Below are 25,929 nucleotides of genomic sequence, written 5' to 3' on the forward strand. Positions count from 1 at the left end.
ATGTCATCTGAAAAGGGGCATTACAAAATACACTTCACTGAAAATTCCAAGTTAGCACATTTTGGTTCATCTTTATAGCTTGCTGTATTCTTAAACTAACCATGTACATTATTACAAATACCATGTAATTAACACATTAATTTTTCCCATTAAAATTCCAGCTAGACACAAAGTTAATACATACTGTCTGGTTTAATTTATATGAAATTATGGAACAGAAATAACTAATTTATGATGGTAGGAATCAAAACAGAGATTATATATGGGGAACCTGACTGGAAATGGGAATGAAGCACTGTCTACGGTGATAGAAAAGTTCTCTATCTTAACTGAGGTATAAGTTACATAATGTATTATACATTGAGTGGAAGTCATTGAACACTTAAGGTCAGTGCAGTAGGTATATAAAAGTTTTCAATAATAATAATAACTTAAAAAAAAAACCCTGGCTAGTTATTACATAATGATACACATAAAAGAGGGATATACATTTTAAGATACTTTATGAAAATAGTTACATTAAAAAATCAAGATAATGATCAACTTTTGTGTACCAGGACTGAGAAGAAACTATTTCAATATTTTAAGTGTTATAGTTATTAAGATAATAGATTTTTTCTTTTTTTCTATATATCTAAATTTTCTACTTTTGTGAAATGAATGTATAATAATATTTTAATGGACATGTTTAAACTATATGTGCCTTTTTCCAATAATAAACTTTGAATATGAAGCAGGTATTAGATGACTTTAAATAATTATTATCAATTTTATTCGGTGCAATTATGGCATGTTATAATGTAAGAAAATGTCCTAAGATTTTAAAAGTTTGATGCCAAAGTATAAGGGAAAAAAATGTCACAATGTTTGGGATTCACTTTTAAATGCTTTAAAAAATAGATAAATTAAATGTGGCAGAATGTTAGACTTGTTGAATCAGTATGATGAGACTATGGGGTTCATCTTAAAATTTTCACTTATTTGTTGAGGTTTTGATGTTTTTCCCATAATAAAAGGTTGCTTTTTTAATAATTGATAGCCAACTAGCTACCAAATGTGGGCCAGCTAGGTGCTAAGTGTTTAATGAAGCTTACTTGAAATATTTTTGCACTTCTAGAGCTTTTTAAAGTTCTCTATAAAAGTATTAATGCTTTCACTGCAACTCTTTCAGGAGCTTTGCATATGCCCCAGCTTATAGCCCATTCATGCATTCATGTATGTAATTCTTGGTCCGTTTTGACTAAGACATAAGTACTAAAAGGGAGTATCACTTTTCTGACAACCTCCTGCTCTGCATACAACTCAGGTTCTCATTGCCAGAAGCCTAAAATAAAAAAGGGGAGAGAGAAAGAGAGATTTTTTTTCAGAGAAGACTAGGACAGACTAGAGGAATAAATTAGAACAGCTTTACTTTTTCTTTCTAGTGTTCTGTGCCTGGTATCTTTCAACTCCAAAAGTTATGAATCTGAAGCTTGTTGCAAATAAAAAAGTTTTATCAAGAGAAGCAAAGAAAAAAGTTTTATCAAGAGAAATTAGTCTCTGAATCCCTTTTTATCTGACTCCATTAAGACCTATGCTAACTAGCAGCCTTTTCCATTGGATATGTCTCTGATTTTTGAAGAGGAGAGAATTACTAAACTTTATAGACTACTGAGCGGTTGAAAAGTTAATTTAGTTTGAATATAACAATTTAATTCAGAATGCATAGCTACTGGGTTCACGACAATATGATAGTGGTTATGTATTCTTCTCAATTTAAAGTGAATACTAATCCTACTGTTAAACTTAGAATACATAAAGATTTAATTTTGTCATCTAACATTAGTCAACATAAAAGAAATAGAAAAAAAGACTTAGACATTTCTGTCACATTAAAAGAACAACTTAAAAATGTTAAACTGTAAAGTCTAAGTGTTCATTTTTCAGTAAGACATTTTTAAACTAAAGATAAGGACACTGAATCTTGTCCAAAGGTTTTTTGGTTACAACAATGACAGAGTAGTTTCCTGCAAAGAGCATCCTTACCGATGGTAAAACATGCGAGCCATGCCCATTCTTTGCTTCTCCCCTCCTGATAGGACATCTTTCCAGTCCATAACAGCATCCCAACCTTAAAAAAAATAAAGATATATATTTTATAAAGCATTAGTTTAATTATTATAGTTTTTACAGTTTTGGACAAGTGACTTTGCCAAGTTTAACACAGAAAAGCTTGTATTTTACAGAACATATGCTTGAATAAGCTGGAGAGCTTCATGTATAAGCATTTAGTTTTAGATATGGTATTTTTTAATGGTAATAATTCTTTTTACTGACAAGTCATTTTCTAAGAATTATAAATGCTGACACTTACAAAATTTGTTTCTGAATATTTCTAAAGAGTTGCTACAGTTATACTTACTTTGCAGGCTTTGCGGGGAACCAACAGATTTTCATGGCCTATTGCAAAAGTTTTCAAAAGGTAAGACAAGAACTAACTTAAATGGCTCCCATGTGCCATTATACATTCTACAAACTTATGAGATAGATATTATTGGTTGCATTTTATAGATGGATAAACTGAAACTCATGGAAAAACAACAATGGCCTCAGGGACACTTATACAGCCAAAAATGAAAACAAAACAAAAAAAAGCTTCTAAAATGCCAGCATCAGACTTAATAAAAAGCCTAGTGAGCTGCATGAAATATAACACAAGCCCAAAAGAGGATGTCAACAGTGGAAAAGCAGTAAAAGCTGTGGACTCCTTCTTTCCTTGCAAGCTTATGTTCTGATAATAGAATATTCAAGTTAAACCACAGAAAATTTACCCATTTATTTTTAAAAACCAAAGTTAAGTGCACTAAAAAAAAAAAGAACGATGGAGCTTACCTCCTTCTCTTTGCACTATGTGATAGAGGTGGACATTGTGTAGGATACATTCCAGGTCATGGTCTGTATAGCCTTTATCATGCATGTCATCCACTGAATCGGGATAGATGACTTGATCCCGAAGACTTCCAAGCGACATGTATGGCCTATAAAACACCAACCGCATAATAATCCTATTATAAAGTCATTTTAGTTTAGCCAGTGTGACATTCTGGTTGTCTGAGAACTCCACAGTGCATTTTAAATACCATATTTCTAGGGTTATGTTTATTGCCTAGTGATGAGTATTTTTCTCTCTGGTATGGTAGGATAATATACTGTTATGCTCATGTAAAGATTTATTGAAAAATTTAGGATTTTGACCCAGCAATGTGAACAAACAAAATGTTTTTTAAAAATGACATTCATAATAAGAAAAATTAAAATTAAAACTACCCTGGATTTTATACTTGATTGGCAGAGGGTCAGAGCTTGACAACTCATTCCAGAATATGGAGAAATAAGTATGTACTCTCATACAACAGTGAAAGTGTAAAATGGTACAACTCTTTGGAGGGGATCTGGCAAACCAATATATCACTTGGCCTTTGACCCACTTCTAAGATTTACTCTAAAGATATGTATTTACAAAAATACCAACAGCAATAATAAAAAGTTCATACGTTTATCCATTACAGTATTATTTGTAATTGCAAAATATTGGAACAACCTAAATGCTCATACAAAGGGGACTCGTTGAGTTAACTATAATACCTACCCGACCTAGCTATAAAACAGGATGCAGAAATCTCTATGAATTGCTATAGAATAATTTCCATAAGATATTGTTAAGTTGAATAAAACCCCACAGAAGTAGATGTATAGCAGGGTTTCTCAACAGTGGCATTATGGATATATTGAACTACAAAATTCTTTGTTGTCGAAGGCTATCCTGTGTATTATAGGATATTTAGCAGCGTATACCTGTTTTTCTTTATATATATATATATGCCCTGGCTGGTTTAGCTCAGTGGATTGAGCGTCGGCCTGCGAGCTAAGTGTCGCTGGTTCGATCTTCCAGTCAGGGTACATCAGAGAAGGAAAACTCTGACTCCAAAAAACCTCCGCTGCCTTGCGGCATACCTCTTCAGGGGAAAGGCTAAGGGAGTAAACCCCGACAGAAAATCCGGAGCCGGAGTCCCTAAGGCGGTTTGACGTTGTAGTCAACACCGGCAACTCCTGCGGCGCACCTGAAGCCAAGCTGTATTGACTCCGTCTTTCCCTTGGACCCTTCAGCTGCGAAGAGAGGGGGGTTCTGCTGCATGGGCAACAGCAGACCCTCCATATCACCCTGCCCAGGCTCTGTAGCTTCAGCTCCACTGGAGAGGACACTCCAGCGTCATCACAAGATGTCGATTCAACACGGGAGGAGACAGATACCGTGTCACTCCCGAGTTGGACTGCACAGCCATTCTCGGTGGTGCAGATAGACTCTTAAGAAGCTACACCATCGTCTCTCGAGACGGACGGCTGCCGACGACGACGATACCTGGTCTCTACCCATTAGATGCTAGTAGTATCACTACGGTAGTGACAAAAAAATTCTCCAGATATTATTCACTGGGGGACAGAACCATTGCCATTTGAGAACCATTGACCTATAGGGTTGTCCCTGGTATCTGCAGATGATTGGTTCCAGGACCCCTGTGGAAATAAGTCCCTTATGTAAAATTGCATAGTATTTGCATATAACCTACAAACACCCTCCTGTATACTTTAAATCATCTCCAGACTACTTGTAATTCTTAATATTACAATGTAAATGCTATGTAGTTGTTATTCTGTGTTGTTTAGGAACTAATTACAAGGAAAAACTGTCTGTACATGTTTAGTACAGATGCAAGCATAATGACATAGTACCCATCAGCAACAACATAACAACGTAACATTAAAAAAAAATTCTTTTTGATCCACTGTTGGCTGAATCCACAGATGTGGAGCCTGCAGGTACATATGGCTGACTGCAGTATACTACTTTTATGTAAAATAAAAGAAAAATAATGAAATGTATATTTACTTATTTATATTTACAAAAGAAAACCCAGTACACCAAGTTGTTGGTTACAGCAGATCTTGGGAACTAACACAGTTAGTATTCACACACAAAAGTGTATAACCTGAATCAAATTGTGAGGAAACTATTAGAAAAACCCAGGTTGAAGGATTTTCTTAAAACAACAAACAAACAAACAACAGCAATAACAGTCCTGCACTCTTACAAATGTAAATGTCATAATAAAGGAAAGGCTGAGGAACTCTTTCAGACTAAAAGAAACTGCAGTGACACAGCAACTCAAGATGCAATGTATGATGCTTATTCGAGAGAAAGAGATTATTATAAAGAAGTGTGTTACGGCTCTGGCTGGTGTGGCTCAGTGGATTGAGTGCCGGCCTGCGAACCAAAGGGTTGCTGGTTCGATTCCCAGTCAGGGCACATGCCTGGGTTCTGGGCCAGGTCCCCAGTTGGGGGCGTGGGAGAGGCAACCACACATGGATGTTTCTCTCCCTCTCTTCCTCTCTCCCTTCCCTTTCTCTAAAAAGAAGAAAGTAAGGAAGGAAGGAAGGAAGGAAAGAAGGAAGGAAGGAAGAAAGGAAGAAAGGAAGGAAGGAAGGAAGGAAGGAAGGGAGGGAGGAAGGAAGGAAGGAAGGAAGGAAGGAAGGAAGGAAGGAAGGAAGGAAGGAAGGAAGGAAGGAAAGAATTGTATTATGAAAATTGGCAAAATTTTAATATGTAAGGTTGTTGGAGGAGGTCACCCATAGGACATGAGTACTAGATGACCTGTGAGCTAAACCTGAGCAGATCCAAGGCTCCTCACACCCTCTGCTGCCCTTGAAATGACTGACCACTCTGCCCATGGATCCCAGTTGGAGCTCTTTTCAAGGACATAGCCTTGAGAGAGCAAGGTGTTGTTGAGCCCATCTGGATGGTATACATGGTAACCCAATTAGGACCTCTACATAAACTATTAAGATTCATTTGTAAAGTAACTTACTTTATTGCATGTTATGAGGATCAAATAAAGCAATGTAGTCAGAGCATATAGTAGGCATTCATTAAACTGTTACTGAAGTAAAACAATTTATTTCTACTTAGGCTTAAGTTTTCTATCTATATGAAAAAGCAACACCTAAAAAAGGATTTAAAAGGATTTCTATTAGCCAGCTAAGAAACTTGTATCTCATAGTAACTTTTTATTATTATCAACATAATTAATAAGTACTTAATTATATAGATTTTAGAGATTATATTCCATTAAACACTCAAAAAGGCATCTAAAGTTTTCCCAGAAGTACTTTTTAAAATTAATTGGAGCACCACTTAGTTCTCTGGAGCAATTTATGGGACCTCAAAAGTATCAATATCATTTCTTTGTAAGGGGAATTTGGAAAGGCAAAACTTTATAATTTCTTTACAGGGATAATTTAATATTATTGAAGATTTTCTTACACTTTTTGAAATCTGTCAATTCTCTTTGATGAACAAATATAGCAATTTATCTCAAAAGGGCTCTAAAGTATAAGGAAAAGCAAATGATTAAATTATGTTTTGCAATGACAAATTTCTTGTTGAGTTTATAAGTCTAATAGTGTTTTGACTATGCAATCTTGAAATAAAAAAGTCAAAACAAAAAAACCCCATAGTTTTAAATTATTAAGGCTTTAAAAAATTCAGTCAGGATGAGATTTAAATGAAGTGTCAAACCATAAACATTTTATGATGCTAGATGAAGATCTGCAAATATGTTCATATAATTTGTTATTTGAGCCAATTGTTACTCAAAATGATTTAATAGAGCATGAAAATTGTTACTTTGAAAAGTTATGTGAAAGGCTGATGAATTATACAAAAATATTTTATAAAATTATATCATTAAGGACAGTAAATATTGCTTTATTAAAGTTCCATTTTCCTTTCAATTATTATTTTATATAATGTGAAATGGTAAAAATAGCACTTTATGTGTTTAATGAGGTACACAGTAACTAAGTATACTCTAATAGGTTTTATTAATATAATTCTTTTAAAATATTATTATAAGGTTGAAGTTATCACTGAATCTCTAGAAAAGCTACATCAAGAATCTAGTTGAAAGCACAAGGAAATGGAGGCCCCTATATCCAATGTTTATATGATTAGTTTGCATGTGATCCTTTTTCCAACTCTAAGACCTGGAATTTGACATTTTAGCTAGCTCAAGTTTCTCTAGTCCTACCAAAGTTATACATAATTAATAAGCACTTAAAGTACCTTTTACTAAACTTTCATTTCTAGATATATAGACTTATTCAAATTAACATCAAAATATTTCAAGTAGATCAATTACCATATCAGAAAGTTATTAGCTTACTTGTTCTGGCCCATCAGGAGGAGAATCATACAACATACACAGTATAAGCAACAATGAAAAAAATAGATTGCTTATAACTAGTAGCTGTCAAAAGAGAAGCACTAGCTACTTTTAATTTACTTCATCTAAGTAAAATTCAGAATCACATGTGCTTGTTGTGGGAAAAATATTGGAATAAACTTATAGGTGTCACATTATAATTTAAATAATTATTATTTAAACAATTATCATAGTTGTTTTTCTTTGCAATCTAAAACTTCTTCAAGTGCATCTATAATTAAAACCGTTAATTGTATCAGTAAAATTAAAGTAAAATTATTTAAGATAAACCCATGCCCAGTGATTATGGCTTTTTAAAGTTATTACAAATATCTCAGAGTACTTTTATAATTTGTATTATAATCCCCATTTTGGGGGTCTATTTAAACATTGACAGTTTTGGTAAACATTGATTGTTTTGGTAAAATATATTGACATTATTAGGGTCTATATTTGTATATTTTTATATTATTCTCTATTTTTCTATTTAACAGGGACAAAAATGAAAAGAAGAAGAAAGCATGGAGAAATGTTAACTCTGTGCTTGGAATCTCTGGAATAATCACCCAAAATGTTAAATATTTTGTAGTCTTCTAGATTTTAATTGTGAACAATATTGATAGAAGTTTCACTGCAATTTAACTATATTTAAGGCATGTGTTAAGTTTAAGAATAAGGTTCAGCTAAGAACTGCTGTGTTGCCGTAGTAATAAGAAATTAACAATCTGAAAGCCATCAAATCTAGCTATTAATGATTCATATAAATGTACATGCTCAACCAATCATGTCATCAAATTTTTTTATGAAAGGCAAAAAACAAGATTTTAGTCCTCAATTCATAAGTCATTCCTAATATCCTTAAAATATATATGTAGCAAAAAGAAGAAATAAATACTCAACTGAAGAGATAGTTACTTATTACTGGTTATATTATTAAGATAAGATAATTCTATGTGCCAAAGCAGAGATGTGCACATCCTCAAGAGTAGGGACTGTGTACATTTCCAAGTGATACAAATAATGTTAGTGAAATAATCTAAGTATCAACAAGCTAATAAAAATGTAAATTATTTAAAATTCAACTTTGTTAAGAGTATTTATCATTATATTAAATTACTGTATGAAATTTCTGACATTTGACCTACTGACCTTTAAAAATAACAATTCCATGTGGCTTACCCTAATAATGAGGAAAACTTTTTGATGTAATGCAAGATTTTTTCCATTATTATTTTCATATATTAGCCTATAGAAGAATTATATATGAAAAAGGCAACATTTTCCAAGCAATAGGAAATTATGTTTATATTTATAGATCTCTTTAAGAGGTTTTAAAGAATTAAACTATAACAATTACTTCACAGAATGTACCAAAATGTATAATTTACAATTTTGTCAGCTAATTGCTCAAAGATTACTTGCTTGATCAGTTTTTTTCTGGATCTCTAGCTTTTGCACTGATCAAAGTTTACTTGCTTTGAGTCTAATAGTCATAAAGCAAAAGAATAGAAGTGAATTTGCTACAGCAATACTACTGAACCTTCTTCATAGCTAAAATACTTTATTTTTATAAAGATACGTTAAGTAACACATATTTAGTCCAATCCTAAAGAGCATTATGTGATATATCTAGTGCAAGCAACAAAGTAGTTTGCTTTCTTATTAATATAAGGAGCCAATTGAATTTGGCAGTAGAAGCTAAGTCTGTGGAGATATCCATTCATTAATTCAAATATTCATCCGGAGTTCATTGCACAGTTACAGTATGCCAATAAGCATAATATAGGTTTAGTAGGATACCACCAGTGCATAAACATGCAGATACCCTTTCTAGCTTATATTCTATAAAGATCTGTTCAACAGTGATTCATACATAACATAGGCAAAAGTCTGTTCCAGTGACAACTCCCACTCTCGAAGCCCAGGTTAGTTTAATTTGGAGGCAGCAAGACCAGGGTATATGGAAACTATTAGGTATGGGGCTCCATGAGTAGGCCTGGATTAAACCATATCACATTCTTCCTTTATTCCAGAGGCCCTTTCAGACCAACATTACACTCAAGCAATGGCCTGGCTCGCCTGCATCTTACTTAAATAAACACACTCCTTGTCCTTCAGAGGATCTCTCTATCTGTGTTCTGGCACCGAAAGATTCATTAAGAATCAAAAAGTCCAAAAGCTAGAGATCCAGGAAAAAGTGATCAAGATATTTAATTAGCATTTCTCCATATTCTTTCTTAGGTCCTTTTCCAGACCACTTCCTCCTGTTTTGATCTGAGATCTGAGACAAAAAAAGAAAAGCAAGGATCTCACTGAAAATACTGTACTATGAGGGCATCCTCTCTTCCATGGAGAAAGGAGACAGATTAGGTCTTCTAACTACCCTCTGATCATGTGCTTCCTGGTTTTTTAAGAGTCATTATCTGGTTTCATACAGATGGATTAAATTATGTTGTTATATAACACAGTACAAATCCTGGATTTGGAAAGCATTCATATAGAAATTATTCAAAAGGAAGTTCAGATTTTTAAATATCTACAAAACTCATTTGACACATGTACATCTTAACATACAATGCAGTTGTGCCCATATTGGTATTTTTGGTGTTACCCGAGTATTCTATCCATTTTGCTGAATTTCTTGTTATCAGTCTTTGCTCTGTTGCAAAGAGTCTCTTCTTTTGGCAACATATAGTATAAAATAATAATTTTTTATGCCATAATGCTTTGTAAAAATTAAGATTTGCTTGTTTTATATCTTTGCAAAAACTCTGATTTAAAATTAAGGGAATATTTTTGAGAAATCATTTGAACTTTATAGAAAAATTGGTTCTAGAAGAATAGGAAAGAATAAAGAACATTCTAACTTGAAAGTGATTTAAACATAGTTTAATTTTTAAAATATTTCAGTTTTATACAAGAATATAGCTTCTTTCACATTAACATGAATGAATGAAAGCCAAATACTCATGGGAAACTTTATGCTAAAATTGGCTTGGATTGCCTTCTACACCCAGCATTAAAAGGACTCCACTTACAAACAATGGCTTGATATTCGTACAGTTTAAACACACCATGCCAGTAAACTTAGCTGGTGATATTCTCTTGAAAGGTCAGGCAAGAGAATAGTAGTTTTTCAGAGACATGTCCACTGTTGTAGGCAGTAACTAAGACAAAGTGATTTTAGAGTCAGGCATGCCAAAGTTAAATTGTTAGTTCCAACATTTGTGAGCTGGATGACTTCAGTCTCTCTAAGTTTTCTCATCTGCAAACTAGGAATACTAACACCAACCTTATGGGTTATCATAGAGAAGAATTAGAAACATATAATATGTTTAAAATAGTGAGTAGTGCATAGTAATTGCTTGACACATTGTAAATTAATATTTTTTTAAAAGTAATAGGCTAGAGATGCTCAGCCCTTGCTCAAGATGCCCTAGGAGCTATCAATGATCTCAAGAGGTCATAAGATTCTCAAAATAAAAATCAATATCAATTCAGTTTATTTAAAAAATACACAGACTATGTCATTAATGGCACGAGTAAAAATGCTGTCAAAGAAAACATGGATTAAATGTTGGCACTTCTAAAAGCTAAGATTTCATGTCATAAGCCCTTTCTACTAAGAAAAACAGCTGAAGAAAATAGAAATTTTTGAAAGTGAATACAAACTAGAAAGAATGATAGTTTATTATTACCCATAAATTTGGGGAATAACAGTGCTAGAGAGGCTTTAATTATTTTGATAGCCTGAGAAAATATTTAAGGTCAAACAGTGGGGTTTTTTAAATCACAGGAAAATGTTTTTAACATGATTATTTTATTAATCTGAAAATAAGAAGTGGTGAGTACAGAGGGTTTGTATTCAAAGATTTGGTGAATTCTAACCCTTGCTCTGAACTGCTGGGTAACTCTAAGTATTAACATCTCTAATCCCTTTGAACTACAATTTAATTATTTAAAATATTCTATTAACATGACTTATGCTGAGCATAATTAATATGTACTGTACAAACATTACAAGATAGTTGAAAATAAAGTTATCTATATTTAATTTGCTGCACAAACTAATTAGTGATGCTTTCCTTCCTATGTACAACCAAATTTAGGATTATGATGTATTAAATTTTAAAATGTGATTCATAACTACTTTATTAAGCAGCATTTACATTTTGTCTAGAAGATTAAGTAACACAGTATTTGAATATACTACCCTATGAATGAACTAGTAAACAAATACTGAGCTGATAAATAAAATGTTATTTATAATTTCAGAATGTCTTCTGACAAGAGATAAAAAAATGACTATTATAGAAGCAAGTTACTGTCATTTTTTGTTATTTTTCAAGATGCATTGGCAGACTAAAATTTAACATATAAGACTGTAATTTACTCCTAAAGAGGAGATGAACTCTTTAGGAAGAAAGAGGGGGAAATGGCAGACTGCCAAAACACTAGAAAATGTTAAAAGGTTATTCAGAGCCCCTCAGGGTAGCTCAGTTGGTTAAAGCACTGTTCCAATATGCCAAGGGTGAGGGTTTGATCCCTGGTCAGAGCACATACAAGCATCAACCAAGAAATTTATAAATAAGTGAAACAACATATTCTCCCTCCCTTTCTCTCTCTCTCTCTCTCTCTGTCTCTCTCTCTCCCCTCCCATTTCATCTCTCTCTCTAAAATCAATAAAAATAAAAAGTAATTCAAAGAACACTTTAGCAATGCTTAAAGTCCTCGGGGATGGATGTTATTATTTTCAATATATACCAATGACATAATATTAATGGAGATATGTCTAATAAATATTTGCTCTTCTCATCTTGGTGTATTAGAGGGAGGGTGGACAGGGCAGCCCTGCTTAGAAATGTTCGAAAAAGAAAAATTAATTTGTGCTTACTTGAATCTGTGAAATTTCTGATTTATTCAGACATTGGAGAAACATACAATTCATGACAACTGTTAAAATCTTAACTTTCAAAACCCCGGTCAAATGACACACTGTTCTTTCATCGTTTTCCTCATTTTGAACATCTGTAACATTTCTTGACTTTTCTGAGGCACTTATTCTGGCTTTTAGTGAAGTTACTTGCATGTTTTTGTTTAAAATCAAATTCCACATAAGCACCATAGTGTGAATAACTGTGTCTTACTCATTGCCTAACTTCTGTAGTATCTTACAGCAGGGCTTTAGTAAGTACTGGTTAAAACAAAATTTAAAAAGAGTAGCATACTGACAAAGAATAAAATTCAATAATTTTTCCCAAGTTATGAAGTATAATACTCTACCCATTGCATTCCCCCTCTTTCCTCCTTTTTTCTTTTAAAAAAGTATTTAGTCAAATTTATTTTGATCCATAATGCAATCCTTTTTTCACTTTCTTAACATTTTTCTTTTCAGACTTCAAGTCAAAGATAAATGAAATTTGTACAAGTTTCCTTTTTATACAAAATTGTGGGAAATCTGAATCTACTTCAGATTTGTTGGCCTGAGTGTATGTATGTGAGTAGTAAGATCATGGTTAGAATTTTGTTCCCAAGATATTTCTTCCAAGATAGTGAGAGCATGACTTTGGGAACATAATTACATGGTCGGTGGGTGCCCAACTGGAGACTGTTGCTGAGGAGAGATATGGAGGATTTTTTTTAAGTAGTATAAACACCCTAGATTTTGCTACCTTTTGTTGAATAAACACCTTCTTCTTTCTTCCCTCTGTCCCTTCCAGTCTCCCTCTATCACGACCTCCTCTCCTTCCTCCCTCCCTCCTTCTCTTTCAATCCTTCACTTTCTGTTCCCCCAACCTCTACCAAACGTTTCACTTTCTCATTTGATTAGTGTTAACATGTAATAATAAATTGTTAGGAAGTGAACTAAATAACTCAGGAAAGGACTGGGCTTTTGAGGCCTTAATGGCTGAAGACAACAGAGACATACTAGGGAATTACTAAGTGACGAATGGGTCCTTAGCGAATTAGTGGTTCAGAGCAGGAGAGCGAAAATCCACCCTTAGGTAGTTGGGAAGACAGAGAGACTGCACCAAGAATTGATAGAAGGAATTCAAGATCTGTATCTAAGTGAAAGACTTTTCCTGAGGGTCCCTATGAAACAATGAGTTTTAATCATCAGTTTGAAGGGTTCAGTCGCATTGCTCAGGAAATTCAGTCTCAAACAGCCTGAAATTGCCAAAATATTTTTAAAGTACTATCAGACAAAACTAAGAATTTTATCATAGATTTAGAGTGACTAAATCTATATTTTAGATTAAATATTTCTCTGCTCAAACTTATGAAATATTCCAGTAATTGTCATATCCAATCATTATTAAAGATGAGATGAGAGAAAAAGCTGTTTTGAAACCATTGTGTCTACCACAACTTTTTATTTGTATTCTTGAACTAAGGCCCAGATTTCTTTTATCTGGATCTCATTATTAACATTGCTAAAATTATTTCATAATTTCTTAGGAGCTCATGATTCCCAGTTTTTAAACTGAGCCATAGCAACATTCTCTAGAAACTTGCTTTAAAAAATATAAGTGGCCTGGGACTTCCGGCCAAGATGGAGGCTTAGACGGACACGCTAGGTCTCCCTCTACAACTAGAGAGGAATACAACTACTTCAAAACAAAGGATAACTAGAAATTCCAGAAAATAAAACTACACGGAAGCCCAACATATTAAGTTATAAACCAGCGGTGCCATTTGGGCAGGTAAGAGTTAAAGAGGGCAGCGCTGTTTGCGATCGCACTTGAGACCGCGGCGAGGTGGCAAGAAATCCCGGCTGCGGTCGGGCCCCTGGCGGTGTGCGACCCCAGCGCTGGGGAGAGCAGCCACCGCATCGCCTTGAACAGTGAGGCCCAGGGGGGCGGGAGGATGGATCCCGGTCTCCTAGCTGAATAACTGTGTGAATCCATCTTGGACCCCCGCCCCCAAAGAAAGCACCACAGGGCTGCGAAATAGGTCGCAGACAGACGCCGGTCGCTGACTTGTGACGCGTACACAGGCACTGCCCCGGACAGCCGGCCCAAGAAAACAAAACGCATCTGTCAAAATGTGGCAGACAACTATAGAAATCCCGGTGACACAGCTCACCAGGCAACAGATAGAGAACCTGACAGATGAACAGATAAGAAACCTGTCAGAGGCTCAGTTCTGGGCTATTGTTATCAGGTGGCTTACAGAATTCACAAAAGAGCAGGAAAAAGATAAGAAAGAAGCGAAAAACATTCATAACGAAAGGAACAAAACCACATACGAGACAGATGGTGAGGAGAAAAAATCCAGAGTTCATTTCAACAAACTGGAATATGGAGAAGGAACAAGCAGTCAACCAATGCAGAGAGAGGAAATGGGAAGCAACAATCAGAGGATCAGAAACCTCTGGGACAGCTATAAAAGGCCCAACATAAGAATCATTGGTTTGCCAGAGAGTGAGGAAGATGAACTAGAACTTGAAAAATTGAATGAAAATATAATAAAGGAGAACTTCCCAGACTTGGGGAAGGGAATAGACTTGCAGGTCCAGGAAGCAAGGAGAGTTCCCAAGAGACTGGACCCAGGGAGAACCACTCCAAGACACATTATAATCAAAATGTCAAAAATTAAAGATAAAGAGAGAATCTTAAAAGCAGCAAGAGAGAAGAAAAGAATTATGTACAAAGGGGTCCCAATTAGACTATCAGCTGACTTCTCAAGGGAAACCCTACAGGCAAGAAGGGACTGGCAAGAAATATTCAAAGTAATGAAAATCCAAAACCTACAACCACGAATACTCTATCCAGCGAAATTGTCATTCAGAATAGAAGGACAGAGAAAGTGTTTCCAGGACAAAATAAAACTGAAAGAGTTCATTAGATCCAAACCACTGTTATATGAGATGTTAAAGGGACTGGTTTAAAAAACAGAAGCTAGGGAGATGAAACAAAGGCAAACTAAACAGGCAACAAGAGTGGAAAAGGAACTGTGGGTACGGGAAGCATATTGGGGGGAGGTCAACAGGGAGGGGGAGTGGGGAGAGAGAGGGAGATGATATAGGAATTGGGGATCATGGTAGGAGGGAATGGAATAGACGGAGAGAGGTTGGGAGGAACTGTATGCACAACTAATGGACATAATCTAAAAGGGGGGGACAACTGGAGGGAGGGGGGCCACCGGGTGGAGGGGAGCAGAGGGAAGGGAAATTGGCACAAATGTAATATTTTAATCAATAAAACACATTAAATCTGAAAAAAATATATATATATATATAAGTGGCCTAATATGCTTAATTAGAACATTTTTTCCCCTAGGAGTTTCCTTTTTTTCTTCTTTATACTGCATGACATTAGTAGAAATACACTTTAACAAATCTCATTTCTTTTTCCCAATGAAAATAACAATTAATGTACATTTGTTGCATATTCAGATCTATTCTCTACAAGGAATTCTTTCAATCACAAAAGTAAAAACAGGGAAATTGTTATAAAGGTCTGTTTGTGACTTATGAAGTTTATTCTGTAAGTACATAAGACTCAATTTTATATTCAATTTACAGATTTTTTTCTGCAAAGCTAGTATTTAAGCAATATTTTATTGCTATAAATTAATGCAATAAAATATCACATAATATTCATTAATAAGACTATCCTACGAAGAAATGTTTAAGATTAGCTAATGAGAAATATTTTGAAATAGGTTGTAGCAGCTTCCTTTTAAATCATAAAAACTTAGATTATTTTCAAATTTACTTGGAAAACTCAGCAGCTTTTAAAATATGAGAAATAAATACTACATTTAGAGGCTTAGTTTACATATACATTTAATTCTATGCTTTTCTGCAAGATAAATATTTTTAAATATAAATACACATTGTCATGTTTCTAAAGCTATATAATCAAGATAAAATTACTTTTAACAGTAATTATTAAGAAACATTTTTAGCCTTCAAAAATACTTTTCATTCTCATTTTTCTCCTCAACTAAATTGTAGTTGACCTTTTGCTTAGGCAAAAGTAAATTTCATAACTAAGAAATAGTTTCCCAATAATTTGTGTCTGTTGCAAAATAACACAGTAAGGTTTTTCTGAGGGCAAGGATTGGATTTATGAATTTTATCCCCCACCCAACTTTTAAACACACATAACATAACATGCATCTTAATCATTTTTAAGTGTACAATTCAGTGGTACTTTTTATTTATTTTTCCAGTTTTAACTAAAGTTAAAGTGGCATATAACATTGTGTAAGTTTAAGGCATACAACATGTCAATTTGAAACACATAAAATAAAATGACCTGACACCTCCAGCATCTCACATGATTACCATTTCATTTGTGTGTGGGGGGGGGTAAAAACTTTGAAGATACGCTCTCTAAATAACTTACAAATGTGTAATATGTTGTTAACTAAAATCACAGTGCTGTGCAGTATATTCCCAGAACTTATTCATCTTCTAACTAGAAGTCGGTACGCTTGGCCAACATCTCCCTCTTTGCCCCACTCTCCAGACTCTCATAATCACCATTTTATTCTCAATTTCTATAAGTTTTGTTTACAGTATTTGTCTTTGTCTGACTTATTTCACCTAGCACAGTGCCCTAAAGTTTAAAACATGTTGTAACAAATGGCAGGATTTCCTTCTTTCTTGTGGCTGAAGAATATTCCATTCTATATACATACACCACATCTTCTCTTTCCATTTACCTGTTGACCAGCATTGAGGCTTTTTCCATCTCTCGGCTACTGTGAATAATGCTGCAATAAACATGGGAGTACGTATATCTCTTGAAGATCCAGTTTTCATTTTCTTTGGATAAATACCCAGAAGTTGGATTGCAGGGTTTTATGGTAATTCTATTTTTAAATTTTTGAGGACCTCCAAACTGTTTTCTAATTTGCATTTCCATCCAAAGTGCACAGGGTTTCCATTTTCCACATCCTTTCCAACATTTATTATCCCTTGTTTTTTTGTTGATAGTCATTCTAACAGGTGTGAGATACATCATTGTAGTTTTGATTTGTGGTTTGCTGATGATTAGTGATGTCAAGCATCTTTTCATGTACCTGTTGGCCATTTGTGTGACCTCTTTGGAAAAATGTCTCTTACTTCCTCTGCCCATTTTTATTTTTAATTAAATTAAATTATTTTTTACAGTGGAAAATATTGTTATACTTTAATTAAAGATGCAAAAAGCACATTTAAATAGGCATTTGTGTATTTACCCTTTGCAAACCTGAAGGCAAGACTTTAAATTAGAACATAAAGATGACATGTCTGCAGGAAAAAAAAATCAAATTCAGGATTTTACATTTTTTATTATTAAATATGTTGGGGTGACATTGGTTAATAAGATTATATAGGTCTCAAGTGCACATTTCCATGATAAATGACCTGTATAGTGCATTGTGTGCCCACCACCCAAAGTCAAATCACCCTCCCTTACCGTGTATTTGACCCCCTTTATCCATTACTACCCCTTCCACCCCCACTTTCCTCTGGTAACCACCATACTATTATCTGTGTCTATGAGTTTTTGTTTGTTTGTTTTTCTCATTTGTTCACTTGTTGCTTTCAAATTTATATCCCACATATGAGTGAAATCATATGGTTCTTAATTTTTTGTCTGATATTTTGCTTAGCATAATATTCTCAAGGTCCATAATTTATTTGCCAAGACACATGCATCCCTATGTTCATTCCAGCATTATTTATGGTGGCCAAGACAGGGAAACAACAGAGGCATCCGATAGATAATTGGATAAAGAAGATATGGTACATATATATAAATGGAATACTCTCAGCCATAAGAAAAGATTAAATACTGCCATTTCTTCTGCCATATTTAAATTGAACTGTTTTATTTTTTTGCTATTGAGTTATAGGACATTTTATATTTTCTGGATATTAAACCCCTATCAGATATAAGATTTGCCAATATTTTCTTCTATTCTGTGGGTTGCTGTTTCTTTTTTCTTTTTTCTTTTTGATTGCCTCTTTAGCTGTGTGGAAGCTTTTCAGTGTGATCGAGTCCCACTTACTGATTTTTGCTTTTGCTGCTTGTTCTTTTGGTGTCATATCCAAAAAAAAAAAAAAAAAAAAATCATTGACAAAGCCTATGTCAAGAAGCTTATTTCCTATGTTTTCTTCTAAAAGTTTATGGTTTCAGGTCTCACATTCCTGTCTTTAATCAATTTTGAGTTAATTTGTGTTAATGGTGTAAGATAGGGGTCCAATTTTATTTTTCTATATATGCTTGTCCAGTTTTCCCAACATCATTTATCTAAGAGAGTATCTTTTCTTCATTGAGCAGTCTTGGCTCCCTTGTCAAATATTAATTGTCAAGTGTTTATTTCTGGGCCTTCAATTCTGTTCCATTAACCTGTGTCTATTTTTATCCTAATACTATACTGTTTTGATGACTATAGCTTTGTAGTATAGTTTGAAATCAGGACATGTGATGTTCCTGGCTTTATTCTTCTTTCTCGGGATTGTTTTCACTAACTCTGGGTCTTTTGTAGTTTCACAGAAATTTTAGTATTGTTTTTTATATTTCTGTCATCAATGACATTGAGCTGATTCTATAGATGGCTTTGGATAATATGGACATTTTAACAATATTCTTCCAACCCATGAACATAGGATATCTTTTAAGTTGTTGGTTTCTTCCATTGAAACTTTATCATTTTCAGTGTATAGCTCTTTCAGCTCCTTAAAGTTATTACTAAGGATTTTATTGTCTTGGATCCTAATATAAATGAAATTTTCTTTCTTTTTCAGATAGTTTGTTGTTAGTGTGTAGAACACAAATGATTTCTGCATGTTCATTTCATATCCTACAACTTACTAAATTTGTTAATTTGTTCTAAATATTATTGATGGAGTCTTTAAAAATTTTTTTATGTGTAAGATCACATCATCTGTCAACAAAGACAATTTTACTTCTTTTATCTTTACTTGGATGCCTTCTATTTACTTGCCTTATTGCTCTGGTGAGGACTTCTAGTGCTGTTTTGAATTAGAGTATGAGAGTGGGCACCCTTATCTTGTTCCTATCTTAGAGAAAAAGTTTTCGACCTTTCACTGTTCAGTATTATATTAGCTGTGGGTTTGCTGCATGTGACTTTTATTATGTTCAGTATGCTCTCTCTATATCCACTTTGATGAGAGTTGTTTTGTATCATGAAAGCATCTTGTATTTTATCAAATGCTTTTTCTTCATCTATTAAGATAATCATATAATTTTAATCTTTCATTCTATTAATGTGATCCATCACATTTATTGATTTGCATGTGTTAAACCATCTTTATATTCCAGGGATAAATCCCACTTGATCATGGTATGATTTTTTTTACTGAGCTATTACATTTGCTTTCCTTAAATTTTGTTGAGAATTTTTGCATCTATATTCATCAGAGATATTGGTCTGTTGATTTTCTTATCTGGTAACGCCCTTATCTGGCTTTGGTTTATAAAATGAGCTTGTAAGTGCCCTTCCTCTTATATTTTTTGGAAGCATTTGAGAAGATGATCATTAATTCTTTAAATGTTTTTCAGAATTCACTAGTGAAACCAACTAGTGTAGGCTTTTCTTTTTTTGGAGGTTTTGATTAATGATTCAATCTCTTACTTGTTATTGGTCTGTTCATATTTTCCATGTCTTCATGATTGTCTTGGTAAGCTGTATATTTCTAGGCATTTATCCAGTTCTAGGTAATCTAACTTGTTGGTATATAAATGTTCATAGCAGTTTCTCATGATATTATGTATTTCTGTGGTATAAATTATAATGTTTCCTCTTTAATTGTTGATTTTATTTGAGTCTTTTTTTCTTTTGCTCTTAGTTACTCTAGTTAAATGTTCATCAATATTGTTTATCTTTTCAAACAACCACTCTTAATTTTGTTCATCTTTTTTATTTTTTCTGGTTTCTATTTCATCTAGTTCTACTCTGAAATTTATTTCCTTCCTTCTGCTAGCTTTGGACTTCATTTGGTCTTCTTTTTCTAGTTCCTTAAGATATTAAGTTAGGTTTGAGATTATCACTTTTTTCCCCTTAATGTTGGTATTTATTGCTTTATAGGGCCCTCTTAGAATGGCTATTGCTGCTTCCTATGATTTAAATATGTTGGGTTTCAATTTTAATTTGTTTCAAGATTTTTTTTATTTCTCTCTTGATTTCTTCTTTGGATTATTGGTTGGTTGCTAAATTTCCCCATATTAGTAAAGTTCCCAGCTTTTCTCCTGTTACTGATTTGTAGTTTCATACTATTGTGATGGGAAAAATACTTGGTATTATTTCAATATTTAATTTGCTAAGATTTGTTTTGTGTTCTATCATATAATCTTCTTAGAGACTATTTCACATTTTTGTGAAAAATGTGTATTCTGCTGCTGTTGAATGATATGTCTGTATATGTCTGTTAGGTCCATTCTGTCTGAAGTGTGGTTCAAGTCCAATGTTTCCTTGCTGATTTTCTGTTGGGATGATGTATCTGTTGTTGAAAGCGGGGTACTGAGGTCCCCAACTATTATTGTACTCTTGTCTATCTTCCTTCAGATCTGTTAGTATTTGCTTAATATTCTTAGGTGTTTTAATATTGGGTCTGTATATATTATAATTATGTATTCTTGATGAATTGACCATATTATCATTATATAATGACTTTCTTTGTCTTGTTACAATTTTTTGGCTTAAAGTCTATATTTAATGATATAAATATAGCTGTCCCTGCTTTCCTTTGATTTCCATTAGCATAGAATATGCTTTTGTATCCCTTCACTTTCAGTCTATGAGTGTCCTTAAAACTGAAGTCAGCCTCTTACAGGCAGCATATAGTTGTTTCTTGCTTTTTAAAAAAATCCATCCAGCCACCCTATGCCTTTTGTTTGAAGAATTCTGTCTGCTTACATTTTCAGTAATTATTGCAGTTAAGGAATTACTAGTGCCATATTATTGTTTTTCAGCTGTTTTGTTCCTTTCTTCTTCTTTGCAGTCTTGCTTTGTGAATTGGTGGTTTTCTGTAGTGCTGTGTTCTGATTCCCTCTCTTTATCTATTGTGAATCTACTATATGTTTTTCATTTGTGGTTCCCATGAGGCTTACATAGAACATAACAGTCTGTTTTATAATAATAACTTAATTTTGATTGCATACAAACACTTCTACTCTTTCACTCCCTTTTATGTTTTTAATATGGCCATTTATTTCTTTTTCTATGATGTGTTTAATAACAAATTATATTAGCTATAGTTATTTTTAATACTCTTGTTCTTTAACCTTTATACTAATAGTTAAGTGGTTAACACATCAGCACATTACAGTATTAGAGTAGTCTGAATTTGACTATATGTTTATTTTTACCAGTGTGCTGTATATTTCCACATTACTAATTGGCATGCTTTCATTTCAATTTGAAGAATACCTTCTAGCATTTCTTGTAAGGCAGGACTGGTGGTAATGAATTCCTTCAGCTTTCATCTGGGAAAGCCTTTATTTCTCCTTCATTTCTGAAGGGTGACTTTTCTGGATAATGCACTTTCCTACATTTTTGAACTGTCTTATATTGCTCAGGTCACAGCCTTATTCAAGAACTATATCTTTCCAGTTATATATGAAACCTGAAATAGCTAACAATATATGTACATAATTTTATTTGCATGAAGAGAGTAGAATTCTATGACATAATATTTTCCTCAAATGATAAGAAAAGTAAAATCAGTCTGCTTAACACAATAATGTCTGAAACTTGAACTTTGGGATTATAATTTAGATTTCAGCTACAGAGAATTTGCCAAACAACTTTAAAGCATAGAAAGAAAGAGACAATGATTCTGGTATTACAAGATGGTATCTATTCTGTGTTTAATATAAATATCCATAATACTGCTTCTGCCCAATATTTTCTTACTGTTAATGCAGTTTTTTATCCTTCTACACCTCAAGTAGCTTCCTGCTATTACCAGAAGTCTTACTTTAAAGAAAAAAACAATCCACAAAACCTCATTTGCCTAATTATAACTTATGGTCTAAAACTTAGACTAGTAGGTAGGATAGTAAAAGTACCTTCTGCCAAAGGAAAGGGGGCAAAAGAGACATGTGATAGCACCATACTTGATGTAATGTTTATATTTGCTCTAGTACTAGGTGTTCTACTGGCTTCCACAGAATAGTCCTTTTAACATAATATGGGTCCGCTGTGTTGTCTACCTAACCCAGAGTGAGGATAGGTGGAAGATTTACTGGGTCATATGAATATAAGGTGTGTCTCTTCTTCAAATTTCATTTTCTCTGATCCACAATGAATATTCTAAATTTTCAAGTATAATTTTGTGTTTAGACATTTCTAAACTTTTATGAAGAAAGATGACTGAAGACTTCAGAAGAAATAGTGTTCCTTTTAAATATTTCTGTGTTTACTTCACACTCATTCTTAGAGTAAAATAGTTTAATTAAGGTATTTAAAAATCATTAATTAATCATATAGCATAACTGTAATAAAAATATTTTACAGAGGCTCTTTAGATATAACTGAACAATTCTAGAATGTAAGAATGTATGCAATAGTACTATCCAAATACTATATTTCTTTTTATGTGAGAGGAGGAAATCTTACATATAAGACAATCTAATTATTCTTTGGAGTATCCTGCTATTCCTTGAGTCTAACATTTGTAGCCTTTGAGTGTTCATTGTATTCGGCAAACTGTAAAAATAAACAGAAGTGATATTGTCCTGGAAGTGGTATTGTCCTTTTTAGAATTGAAGTTTTATTTCCTTTAATAGCTTCTCTCAATGAAAACATGCTTAAAGATCACAAACTGAAGAGCCTAAGGAATCAAGATAAGTAAGGAGTAAAAGGAAGTTGTTTCTTGTGATATAAAGAAGCTCACCTACCTCTGTGGAATGTAGAACATGTGTTGGGGAGGCGGTTTATAGAGGACACCTTCATACACGGGCCAGAGCCCACTTAGGATCCTGAAGAGAGAACTTTTCCCACAACCATTGGGACCAGTTATCAACAGATGCATTCCTTCTTGTACCTAAAGTAAGAAATAAAATTACAAACTGCAATATTTGGACATAATTTCATTTGGCAGCATTTAAAAGTGATTTCATTTTTAACATGACCTTTCAAACACATGATAGCCTAAGATAGGCAAAAAAATCAAGAAAAATATATCAGGATTAACAACATCAGACTTGGCTCTGACTATGCTCTGAAGCTAAAAGTATCACAAATCAATCCAATCTCAAAGAAATGAATCTGCTTGAAATGAGCACTTGGCTTTCCAAAATTTTAGTTGAGGTCTTGTAATCAGTTATTATGTATATATGTAGAAACACAATCACATGGAAAATAGGGAACTGTTACCATTTAAATTAAAATATATTACATTTCATTTTATTTATATTAATATTTGACTAACTTTATATTGAATTAAAATACAGCTTTGTTATATTGGTCAGTTGGAATTATTAGCTGTAAAGCATAGTTCTTCTAAGAGTCAGCTGAGTTGTTTAATTTTGTATTTCAGCAGTCTGAAATGCTATGGAAATCATAAAAGTCCATAATCAGGGAGATAAATTTATTCCAGTTCTACTTTATTCACAGATAAAGAAAATATGTTTACTGAACCAAGAAAGAACAAAACAAGAGTACTGTAATTTAGTCTTATGTTTAAGACTATATAGTTATAATAATGAAACAAAATATATTTATCGATTATCACTGGGATACTAATTTGTAGAATCTTTCATGTAATTTACCATTTAAATTTAAAGTTAAATATCATGAGTTGTCATTCTACTCAGTAGGATTGGGAAGTTGTTTTAGTGTGGTATTTAAAGAGTATTTTGAAGAACAAGGAAAAGAAACACCATTAAAAATTTTGACCTACTTCTAAGAATAAATTATTTTTTATAATCAGTTATTTAAAAATAAATATAGTATCAAAGTATGAAAGAAAACAATTACAGTATATCTGTAAATATATATTTGTATATATGGATACAGATATCTAAGTATCAATAATGTAGAATACATCATACAGCAAAGTGAAAAATGAAAGAGTATTATATTACTTGCATTACGTCAGTATAATGAACCAACCAGTTTCATGTCTGTCCTTGAATCATTTGTTTGTAAAACATAAGCTGAAATCTTTTTGTTGAAAGAAGGTAGTGGGAAGAGGGAGGGAAGGAGAAAGGGAAGGAAAAAAGAAGGGTTGGGATGGAGGTTAGGTAAAGGAACTAGAAATGCATATGATAAGAATATGTAAAGCAAAAATGGTTCAGATTCATATTCTGTCTAAATAATTAGACTTCCCTAGCAAACATTGATTGAATATCTGCCATGTGCCAGACATGTGTCTAGGCACAGTGGATACAGTGTTGATCATGACAAAGTTCTTATTCTCGCGGAGCTTACATTCCAATTGGAAAGATGACAATAAGCACATGAACAAAAGTTTAAGTAGCAATAAATGCTATTATTATAACAAAACAGGAAAACTTGTGAGGGAAAGAGCATGGTATTGTGAGGTTGGTGGGGACCTCTTTGGATTGGGTGATCAGAAAAGTACTCTTTTAGGTGGTAACATTTTGGCTGAGCCTGGATGACAAGAAGCAACTAGTCAGATCTGGGGGAAGAGTGTTGTAGGCAGCGAAGACAGCCACCACAATGATATAAGACCAGCTTGAGCCTAAAAATCTGACAACAGACATTTTTTTTCTTTAATTGTAGCCAAACTAAAATGCTATTTTGATAGAATCAAGTTCAAGGAAAGTCCTAGGAAGAGCCCAGAAAGAATTAACTTGTGATTTGCTGTGCTCTTTGACTAGAGAGAAGATTTAGGAAGTTAAATTTTGTAGAAGTGTAAATACTTACCAAATGATGTTTTTAAGGCATGTGCTATGGCAAAAGGCACATTCACAAAGTATTTTAATTGAGTCACTCTCTGTTAGGAATTCTCAGAAATTTAACACACTTTGAGTCATAATAAACTTTACCACATTTATATTTTTAGCATGTTTTCTGATATTTAGTCAGCGCTGAGTGTGAAGTAAAAAAGAATTCCCACATGTATTGAACTTTCTTTTCCAAAAAAAAATTTTTTTAATTCTGAAAGGCCAACAAAAGGCTGAGAATCTTTTCCTCTAAAAACCTGTCAATCCATACTGAGGAAAAGGAACCTTCTATTATATTTTGGGGAACTGAGACTTTAAATAAAAATTCCTGAGACAAAATAAACAATTATTACTAAAGTGTACCATAATAACATATATCTTTGTAGAACTTCAGAATGTATAGGACACTTTCATTAGATTATTTACAATTTTATTTTATGTCAAAATAAACTAGTTCCGATTTTTTTTTACAGTGTGATATATCCACAGTAATGTAATTAGTAGGTGGCAGAATTCAGCACTTGCTCTTTTTAATAAGTGGAACAATAAGAATTGATATTATGAAACCTAACCTGACCCCCTCAAAAAAACTCTATACAAAAAGTCATGTTATAAATTGTAAAATTATTTCTAAATAAACATTTCATGTATGCCTCTCAAATGTTTTATTTCAAATCTATTTAAGATTAAGGTGCACCTCCGGCACCTAATTTATACTCATGTTCAAATCCAAACAATGAAAGAAGTCTATG

At 33.3% G+C, this 25,929-nt stretch overlaps 1 protein-coding gene across 1 annotated transcript in view; it reads right to left on the reverse strand.

The window, feature by feature from the left end:
• Positions 1-25,929, reverse strand: part of ABCD2 (ATP binding cassette subfamily D member 2) — a 53,977-nt gene that overhangs the window by 12,571 nt on the left and 15,477 nt on the right. The window contains exons 6-8 of the mRNA XM_090273019.1: positions 23,165-23,310; positions 2,872-3,017; positions 2,026-2,110 (exon numbers count right to left, since the gene is read on the reverse strand). Coding sequence (XP_090129145.1) covers positions 2,026-2,110; positions 2,872-3,017; positions 23,165-23,310 — 377 coding nt within the window. The remainder of the gene's footprint in view (positions 1-2,025; positions 2,111-2,871; positions 3,018-23,164; positions 23,311-25,929) is intronic.

Source organism: Furipterus horrens, unplaced genomic scaffold, assembly GCF_987537825.1.
Source record: "Furipterus horrens unplaced genomic scaffold, mFurHor1.1.pri manual_scaffold_4, whole genome shotgun sequence".
Taxonomy (NCBI): domain Eukaryota; kingdom Metazoa; phylum Chordata; class Mammalia; order Chiroptera; family Furipteridae; genus Furipterus; species Furipterus horrens.